This window comes from Vicia villosa, linkage group LG3, assembly GCF_029867415.1.
Source record: "Vicia villosa cultivar HV-30 ecotype Madison, WI linkage group LG3, Vvil1.0, whole genome shotgun sequence".
NCBI classification, from domain to species: Eukaryota; Viridiplantae; Streptophyta; class Magnoliopsida; order Fabales; family Fabaceae; genus Vicia; species Vicia villosa.
Window position 1 is genome coordinate 39,820,358 of NC_081182.1, and position 10,373 is coordinate 39,830,730.

Here is a 10,373-nt window from a genome sequence, read left to right on the forward strand (position 1 = left end):
TATTGTAAATAGACAAGCTTTGTATTATGACTCTAATTGTATTCCTTATGGGACTAAGTTTAGTATGTAGCCTCAAGAAGGCATTGCCAGTTAGTCTTTGATATTGTATTCCTTGGGGGACTAGGATTAGTCAATAGCCTCGAGAAGCCATTGACAATTGGTATTTGAGTTGTAATCTGATTGATTAGTGAATTAAGTCCTTACTGAGAAGGCAAACTCACTCTGACAAGTGGACTATATTAACTTAGTTAACAGTGAACCAGTAAAAAAATCCTTGAGTATTTTTTTATCATTGTTAATATTGTGTTTGAGCTGCGCGAAAAATTATCATACTTATAACCAATTCAAATCTCCCATTTTCTTGTGTTTCTTGAACCTTTACATTGCAGACAAAATTATGGAGTTTTTGGTTTCTCTGGTAGGATTGAGTGAAGATCGCTTTAGAAATTTTTTGGAGTGATTTGGTTAAGAGAAGGTGAATTAATTCAAGGTCTAGTAAAGATCTTGGAGGATTTTTAATCTAGTGAGTTATGAATAGCAGCAAGAGAATCAAGATTTAGATATGTGTTACTTAGCAGTTGGTTTTAAATTTTTCATTTTGTCTATGATTATTTGTTGTATCAAAAGACCCTTGTAAATTTCAAATTAGTGGAAAATTAACGAATTTCTGATGACTTGCCATTAGAGATTGGACTAGGTGCAAGATTAGGCTGTACTATGTGTAACTGCTTCCAATATAGGTCGAGGGACCTATATACTCTCCATATAATTTGAAACTATGTGACCATGTTGATACTTTTAAATACTTGAGTAATAAACGTGTTATAAGTGGCATAAATGGCTTTTAGATGAATTACTTTGTTGTGTCATCATAGTATGCTGAGGTGAGTATCTTAGATAAGGTAGTTTTGGGCCTCACTATCTATACTTTGAGTTGTGAACTTTCTTAATGGAAGATACATATGTATTTTGAATTATATTGCTTAATCTGATGCCATTACACACAATTTATAGGTAGATAAAGTCCTTCAAGTGCTACTATGCTTTGGATATGTAGTAGTGCGACAAAAGCAAAATTAATTAAAATGTAATTTGCATGTGAGTGAATGAGACATACTATAAGAAAATTTAAATCGACTGAAAATAAACTGTACTCAATTTGTTTTCTTCATCAAATTAGTTCCATTTCGTCTCCCCCTTCTTCCTCAACTAAGTTGAATTTCCTTTTACATCTTTAAAAATTGTCCAACCTAAAAAATTTTCAACTCATTATATTTCTTTTTTAATAAATAATTTTTTTTATTTACAATGAATTAATTAATACAATTAAATTGATAAAATTATATAAGTCAACATGTTATTATAATCGTTATTATAATCTATGTCAACAAAGATTGTGTATGCCATATCAATAAAAATAATTAAACTCTTTTAGAAATTAAAAAATTACATTGACTTTTTCATTGAAATTAAAATTTAAATGATTCATATTTGTAGGAATATTTTTTGGATCATGTTAACGAATGTTCAAACACTGATTAAGAATTACAAATAAAAAAAATATGTTATCTTCAATATATTGAATATATATATATATATATATATATATATATATATATATATATATATATATATATATATATATATATATATATATTATTTTAGGATAGAGGGATTTTTTTTTAATTTTGTAACCAGTGTTTCGGAGACACTAATTAGCTTTATCTTATATAACACTAGTATGTATATAATATGTATATAATTATTTACTACCATGATTATGAAAATTAGAATACAATTATTTACTACCATGATTATGAAAATTAGAATACACAATCCAAATCACTCCATCAACAGCTTTTAAGTAAACACCGTAACACGTCCTTGATTATACTACGTGATACCAACTATCAACACTAATAACAACACTTTACTTAATTATAATTAATAATAACAACCTTGACAATTCACAATTCATTAGAAAAAAAAAAACACTAAAATGGTTGGGTTTTTACATGTTTGACTTGCATTTCATTTGATATAACAGAGAAAATGCCCGCTACCTTGTTCCACCTAGAAAAAGAAAAAGAGAGAAAATATCAATAGCTGTTGGGTTAAAAGTAAACAAAAACCGTAGAAAAGGATACCCTCGCATAGATCCCTATGAATCCATTCCATCTCATACATCAAACCAAATTTTAGGTACCGACGAACCACACACACAACCACTATTTCTACACTACCAAAAAAAATTCACGTGGAATCGAATTAGTACAACACACTACCCAACTTTGGTAATGTTCGTATTAGCATTTTCTCAAACATTGTGCATTCAACAACTACAACAATAACAACAGTAACAGTAAATGTCTCTTCCGCCGTAGTAAGTACTAAACCGACGGTTAGAGAAACAAAACCACAATGCAAGAGACGCTGTTAAATGTTTCAGAGCTGCAACACCTTCAAGAGACTAATAATGCTAAGAAGAACAAATCAGAGGAGATGGAAATGGTAGTGGTTGCAGCACCGTGCCGTCGACCACCGCGGACACGGCGCGTGTCGCCGACGACTGTGGAAAAGGAGCTTCCGAATGGTGATGTGTATAGTGGAAGCTTATCCGGGAACACGCCGCACGGGAAAGGGAAGTATGTTTGGTGTGATGGGTGTATGTATGAAGGTGAATGGAAGAAGGGAAAAGCGTGGGGGAAAGGGAGGTTTTCGTGGCCTTCAGGGGCGACTTATGAAGGGGAGTTTGTTTCTGGGAGAATGGAAGGTTCTGGAAGTTTTGTTGGTGTGGAAGGTGATACGTATAGAGGTAGTTGGGTTTCTGATCGGAAGCATGGGTTTGGTGAGAAATGTTATGCGAATGGGGATGTGTATGAGGGATGGTGGAGGTTCAATTTGCAAGATGGGGAAGGGAAGTATATGTGGAAGAACGGGAATGAGTATGTTGGAGAGTGGAAATGTGGAGCTATATCGGGGAATGGGATGTTGATGTGGAAGAACGGGAACCGGTATCAAGGTTGTTGGGATAACGGTGTGCCGAAGGGGAAAGGTGTGTTTACGTGGCGCGATGGGAGTGTTTCGGCTGGGAATTGGGGGAATGAGGAAGAGAGGAATGTGAATAAGAGAGTTTCTGTTTCTGTGTCTGTGGATGGTTCGAAGAGTGTGGTTTTTCCGAGGATTTGTATTTGGGAACTTGATGGGGAAGCTGGTGATATTACTTGTGATATTGTTGATAATGTGGAGGCGTGTATGTTTTATAGAGACGGAAGTGAATCGGAGAATGGTGGTGGAGATGCAGGGTTGTTGCAGAAGAGTCCTTGTTATTCGCTTGATGGGGATGTTAAGAAACCTGGTTTTACAGTTTCTAAGGGGCATAAGAGCTATGATTTGATCCTTAATCTTCAACTGGGTATTAGGTGAGTTATTGGTATATACATTGCAAGTTTGAGCATTAGAATTTGGTTTATCTTTGTGAGTTTGGCCTTTTTAATGTGATTTTGGATTTGTTTTGGTTTTAGATATTGTGTTGGGAAGCATGCTTCGGTGCCTCGAGAGCTTAGGTCGGGAGATTTTGATCCAAAGGAGAAGTTCTGGACGAGGTTCCCTCCGGAAGGCTCTAAGTTTACGCCTCCGCATCAATCGGTGGACTTCAGGTGGAAAGACTACAATCCAGTGGTGTTCAGGTGTTAATATTTTCTACATCGATTTTCTTCTGTTGAATGTTGATTGATTTTTTGTGTGTGTGTGTGGATATTAATAATGTCTGTATTTTGGTGGGTGCGTGTTTGTTCGTTTGTTTATTGTTGGGTATTTAGGCATTTGAGGGAATTATTCGCTATAGATCCGGCTGATTACATGCTTGCGATTTGTGGCAACGATACACTGAGGGAAATGTCTTCACCTGGCAAAAGTGGAAGCTCCTTTTACCTTACTCAAGATGACCGATTTATTATCAAGACCTTGAAGAAGTCTGAAGTCAAGGTTAGTAGCTAGTTGTTAACATAAAACCGGTGTTGAGCAAGGTGAAATCTCAGTTTCAGCTTTTGGTCACCATGCTTTTTTCTCTGTTTTTTAATGATTAGTTGGTGGCCATGTCAGGTGCTGATCAAGATGCTTCCCAGTTACTATCAGCATGTTTCTCAGTACAAGAACTCGCTGGTTACAAAGTTCCTAGGAGTTCATTGTGTCAAACCTATTGGAGGTCAAAAGGTTTGGACTACTTAATTTATTTTTTTCACTAAACTGATATGATAGTAGTATATGAATCTTTATCATAGTATAATGATTAATGGATAGTTGTATTGCTATGGAAAAACAGACTCGGTTTATTGTAATGGGAAATGTATTTTGTTCGGAGTATCGGATTCATAAGCGGTTTGACCTTAAAGGTTCTTCTCATGGCCGTACAACTGATAAGCCTCATAAGGAGATTGATGAGACTACTACTCTTAAAGACCTTGATCTTAGTTATATCTTTCGCCTGGAGCAATCTTGGTTTCAAGAGCTTAAATGGTACGAAACCTTTCTCCTATGCCTGGTAGAATATTTCTTTTACTTTCAGCATTTTTATGATGTTCTTATAATTAGTTTTCTGTAATGGCTTTTTCTCAGGCAACTTGATAAAGACTGTGAGTTCCTGGAAGCAGAGGGAATAATGGACTACAGCTTTCTCATTGGCCTTCATTTTCGTGATGATTACTTAACCGATGAAATGAAAAATTCACCTAATGAATTGAGTTCAGGTATATCTTTCTTACTTACTCCTAGCTCAACATTTCCTTTACTGTGAATTTGTTGGATCCACGAGTTAAAAGATCTGTGGGATTATGGATTTGGCAGGCAAGAGAGACATACAAAATGATGACATGCAGGACATGAGGTGGATACCTATAGGCCGGTATGCCCTATTTTATTTACCTACAAATCTGATTATTCTTGTTGTTTCAACATGATGATTGAATCCTTATGAAATTACATAAATGAACCACTAAAATTGTCCTCCTTGAATTTTCCAATTTTAGTCCTAAAGAGACAAGGTTTAAGGATTCAGAAATTCTGATGCGGTTCTATTATTAGCTTAAGCTGTTATTTGAATTCCCCAACCCATCATTTCTTCTAGAGTCCATCTGGATCCAAGCATAATACAAAACAGATGCAAAATGCTCTTCCACCACAAACTAACAATGTGGCCCATGCGCATGCAACTAGTTGAGATGAAATGGCCACTGGTCATGTAGAAATAAAGCAATGGCAGACTAATCAGCATTCTCCAGTCCTCTCTATCTGTGATTTAGAAGTGACATATTTATCTCCTTCTCTGAATATGACCCTGTTTGTTGTGATGGACCACAATGACTTGATTTGTCATGGCCAAGTTGTAGTAAGTTTTGTTGACAGCAAATGCTGGAGTAATTTAGATCTTTCAGAAAAGAGAAGAACCTTATCTGCAAATCTAGGACTTAAGCCTTAGGAAATATATATTCGTGCCAATTACATATTTAAAAAATGTCACTACTTCTGATATACGCGAATTTAAATTTTAAGTCTTAATTTTTAGTAATCTGGTTCTCTTGAGCTCTCTTTTTGATAGGTGATTTTATATTCCAACTATTCAAATATTTTAATTGAATTATTATTCTTGATGTATCAGGGGACCTCTAATCCGGCTGGGAATAAACATGCCAGCAAGAGCTGAGAGAGTGTGTAAAGCTGGATTGGATCAGCAGCACACTGGAAGTAGCAAATTAACCTCTTCAGAGAGTAGTGGTGAGATCTCTGATGTAATCCTATATTTTGGCATCATTGACATTCTTCAAGACTATGATATTAGCAAAAAGCTAGAGCATGCATACAAGTCACTACAAGTGGACCCCGCCTCGATCTCAGCCGTTGATCCCAAGCTATATTCCAAAAGGTTTAGGGATTTCATACACAGAATCTTTGTAGAGGACAAATGACAACATGGTTGGAGAGAGGCAATAGGTGAATTGAACCAGGACACACATTGGTGAAATGAGGCCTTGCTTATTGCTATTGATGGCTAAATTTTTCTCATAGCCATTGCAATGCAATGCATCATAGAGCATGTGATGAGATTTTTTTATTTATTTCTTTATGTTATGGTTATGGAAAAGGGTATAGGGAAAAATAGAAAAATGTGTATGCATGTGGATTATGGAGTGGGAGGGATTCAAATTTGACCAAGGTGGTGGGGTAAATAACTGTACATACAGTCAAAGATGGACACAATGAAATTGAATGAAATGATGAATGAATGAATGAGTTAACATCTTTGGTTGGATTGGATTGGAGAGAGATAAAAAGTTGATGATTTGCCTGGTGAGCAAGAAAGAAAAGTTCCTACAGAGGACCCCTCATTCTGTCAGTTTCTAGCTTTCTCTGCTGTATCAGTATGCATTCAAATGGGTGTTTTCTCACTTTTGCAGTGAGTAAAGCATAAAGCATGAAAAGAAGAGAAAGAAAGAGTTGGGTGTTTCCTTGGTTAATGTTCTTTCTTTGTCACTCTATAACCAAGTTTGAAAAAGCATAATGACAATAATACAAGAGTATGTACTTTTTGCTTCTTTTGAACAATACCAATAAACGATCAACGCGACAAAGCAATAAATTTGGGCACGTAATATGAATCGGTTTGGTATGTGAGAGCGATGGCTATCTATGCTTTTTGTGCTTTTGAATTTTAATAATCCAAAGGTTCAACAAACTTGGCATAAAAGAGAGGCCTACGCATTCGGTATAAATAATAAAAAAGGTTTTTCCAACAAAAAAGCAAGTTTGGTTAATACATTGGGAGGAGAGTTGAGATTTTAATGAATGGAAAGGGAGAGAAGGAGAAAGATTTTAAAATAGTGTTTAGTTGAATGTTGGGGGTGACTAACACGAGTCTACGCTTAGTTTATACAGGTTTAAGTTAGATAAGATTTTTTTTTTTTAATATAGAAGGTCTAGGTTTTTTCCAGGCAATTTCTTTTTCTATTTTTATGGTGTGATTCATACATTTGAAAACTCCAAATTGTCTTTAGAATTTTTTGGAGATGCATCTTCGAATGCATTTTATCCTGTTTTTGTCAAAAATTGGTTGGGAGATGCATCTTCGAAAGTTATGGACATTTTTGCATTTTTACCAAGGATTTGTGAGAAAGAATAAGGGTGGGAAAAGAAATTGTCTTTTTATAAGTCTATTTAGGTAAAAATGTTAGACCTCAGGCCATGAAAAAATATTTTTAACTTATCTAACCGGTCTATTTAAATAAATATGAATAATTTTACTATCATTATTATAGTATACTTTGAATTAAAATTAAAAATAAAACTTATCATCTTGAAACATTTGTGAAAATATGATGAAAACACTTTATGAACAAAGTCATAAGTTGTTTTCATGAGTTTTCTTGAATAAATAGTTTCACAAAATTTATGTTATTGGGTAAGCTTATACAAGTCAATGCAAACAAATTTTAGTATCATTGATCTTTTAGTTTTTAATCTATATAAACATTAATTAAATAGTTTATTCACATAATGTTCAAATAAGATAGGCTTTAAAGTAGACTAACAAACTAGTCAGACTTTCAAAAAGGTCAAACTCAGACCAAAAATAAATCTATGACAGACTATGGGGAAAATATAGGCTTTGATGATTTTAGCAGGTTGATCAGCTGTCGCGCACGGGTAAAAAATGAGCAAATAAAAACTATAGTAAGGGAGAAGCGACGCTTGAGTATCATATCGCAAGGATACTTGAATAAATTAACCAACTAATTGTGACAAAGGGGGGTTTTCGGTTTCAATTTATAATAAGTGATTATGAAATAAGTTAATCTACTGTTTGGTCTCCAACTAATCATCGGTTACATAATTCTCAAGCCCTTTCGATTACAGTAACAATAACAAGCGTGATTGAAACTAATATATGATTTATGTTCCTAAATCTGAATTAAGCAAACAGATAACACAAACACAAATTAAGTAAACGCGTTCACGATCAACAAAATATATATATCAAATCAAAATAAACCAATCTTATTCTATAAATATGCAATTGAATTAAGCAAACAATGGAAAATGAATAAAACAATCAGAATTATAGATAGAATTAAAAAGGAATTGAAATTGGTTGGAAAGTATAAAAATCTCAAAGTTAACGACGATACGATTACGACAGATCAACCCTTTGGAATTAGTTCTCTATAAGATTCGTGCTCAACAATGTATTTTTCATGAACAATAAATAGAATGTATTGTAGATGTGGTTTTTAGCTTTTATAATACAAGGTAAATCGTGTCAAGATGCAATCCGACCCGAAAACACAAAGTAAACAGCTCCATTCTAATTATTTTAACTAGTATGTAATGTAACTTCAACGAATAATTCGAGGCTTCTTAACTCTGAATCAACTTTTGGCTCCAACAAAAAAATTGTAGCTCTTTCTCTTAACTTTCCAACGCATATCAGAACGCACAAAATGACATCGTGTAGCTCAAGTTATAGTCTGCACAGTGAAAAGTATTAAATAATTGCTTTTGCTGAAAATAAAATACAAAAATAAATAAAGGGAAAAGATAAACTTAAATTTAAAGACACAATAAAATAGTAAAATTAATAAAACAAAGTAGAGAAATGCCTAAGTATTATAATAGAATAATGTGCATCAAAATGCATTGATCACAGGTCAGACTTAGACTTGTCAAAACTTAACTCAGTCCAACCTATTACCACTCCTAATTGGACGAGTAAGAAGAGATATGCAAATGCTCAATAAAATTATATGATGATAGATAATCATCACTGGTTACTCCTCCAAACAAAGAAGCTCATGCTAAAATATTCTCGATAGACCCTAGGCCACCCTACAACTACTCAGAATATTCTCTAAGTTATGGTGTCAAAGCCATTTCTTGTCGTTAGGGTTGGCAATGAACCAAGCTAAGTCGAAAATAATTCGAAATTCGATTTGAAAATTAAACTATTGAACTAAGTTCATGAACCAAGTGAGCTGAATATGAGGTAAAAACTAAGTTCGTTAACTAAATGAGTTGAACTTGAACTATACATTGTTCGACTCGTTAGATTCATGAGTCAATTCGATTATATATGAGATAAATTATATTGTCTTTAAGAGTAGGTTTAAAGATTTGCTCTAAATCTTAGTATTATATTTTCTTTTAATTTAATCGTTTTAATTGATAATTTATACTCTTAAGTGAGCAAAATATTTCTACAAATAATTATACAAATAAAATTAACATCGTATAAATTCCAATCATATAAATTTTATTTTATTTCTATATTTTTTATTTAAAAAATATTAATTTAAAATGTCAAATATATATATATATATATATATATATATATATATATATATATATATATATATATATATATATATATATATATATATATATATATATATATATATATATATATATACTTAAAAAAATTACTTTTACGTCCGTGAAATAAGCGAGTTGAACCTAACAAGATAAAACTAACGAGTTGAATCGAGATGTTCGTGAACTTCTAACAAGTCGAGTTTGAGCTGGAAAAAAGTTCGTGATGAACTCGAACTCGGCCAATTCTTAACGAGTCGAGTTTGAGCTGGAAAAAAAGTTCGTCACGAACTCGAACTCGACCATTTCTTAACGAGTCGAACTTAGCTGAGGTGAGTTCGACTCGACTTGTTTCCAGCCCTACTTGTCGTAATCAGGGTCTTATGTTTATAGATGGACAATTTGACCCAATAAGACATTTTTCATGGTGCCCGTTACACATAAGGAACGCTGCAATTTCGTTTTTCACATTTGGAGGCCTTCTGGACCTCAGAATTTGATTCCGTAAAAAGTTTCAGTTTCAGAATTCGGAATCCTACGATTATATAACATTTATAACAGCCTATAACACTTATTTATTCATCATGGTTATCAATCTATTGCAACATCACACCACCAATTCATCAATTCCCATCACAGTGTCGCATTATCATGAACCAAAACCCCCAACACAATTCCTACAATTATCTAACACTTAGACCAATTATAATAATCAAGACAGACTCCCTTTAACTTAATTGAAGCTTGATTCCAATTCCTCCTTGCGTTCTACAATTCCTATTTACCTCTCTCTGTGCCCTAGCTCTGTTTTGTTCTTCTCTCTGCCTCCTCTTTCCACAAATGTACACAATGAATATTTCAACTTCCTTCTCCTTATATAACCCCTACCCCTAAAGTGGTCTTTCTAAATCTACCCTCACTTATCTCCACTAAAGAGTATATTTGCTCTTAATGTCTCTAACACCAAAATAACTCTTATTTATTCTAATTAAAATAATTTCGATTAATTATCTTAA

At 33.6% G+C, this 10,373-nt stretch overlaps 1 protein-coding gene across 1 annotated transcript; it reads left to right on the forward strand.

Annotated features, from left to right (window-relative positions):
- The first annotated feature begins 2,105 nt into the window (after positions 1-2,105).
- Positions 2,106-6,830, forward strand: LOC131661068 (phosphatidylinositol 4-phosphate 5-kinase 1-like). The gene is made up of 8 exons (XM_058930473.1): positions 2,106-3,422; positions 3,525-3,689; positions 3,822-3,987; positions 4,105-4,215; positions 4,325-4,518; positions 4,618-4,748; positions 4,846-4,903; positions 5,657-6,830. The coding sequence occupies exons 1-8, from the start codon at positions 2,422-2,424 to the stop codon at positions 5,961-5,963; spliced, it is 2,133 nt and encodes a 710-aa protein (XP_058786456.1). The 5' UTR covers positions 2,106-2,421; the 3' UTR covers positions 5,964-6,830.
- The last annotated feature ends 3,543 nt before the right edge of the window (positions 6,831-10,373 follow it).

Bases quoted from the DNA above. Each gene is read 5' to 3' on its own strand.
- LOC131661068 (XM_058930473.1), top strand. From the start codon at position 2,422: ATGCAAGAGACGCTGTTAAATGTTTCAGAGCTGCAACACCTTCAAGAG. The intron at 3,690-3,821 runs GTGTTAATATTT...TTGGGTATTTAG, and splicing joins TACAATCCAGTGGTGTTCAG to GCATTTGAGGGAATTATTCG. The intron at 4,749-4,845 runs GTATATCTTTCT...TGGATTTGGCAG, and splicing joins ACCTAATGAATTGAGTTCAG to GCAAGAGAGACATACAAAAT.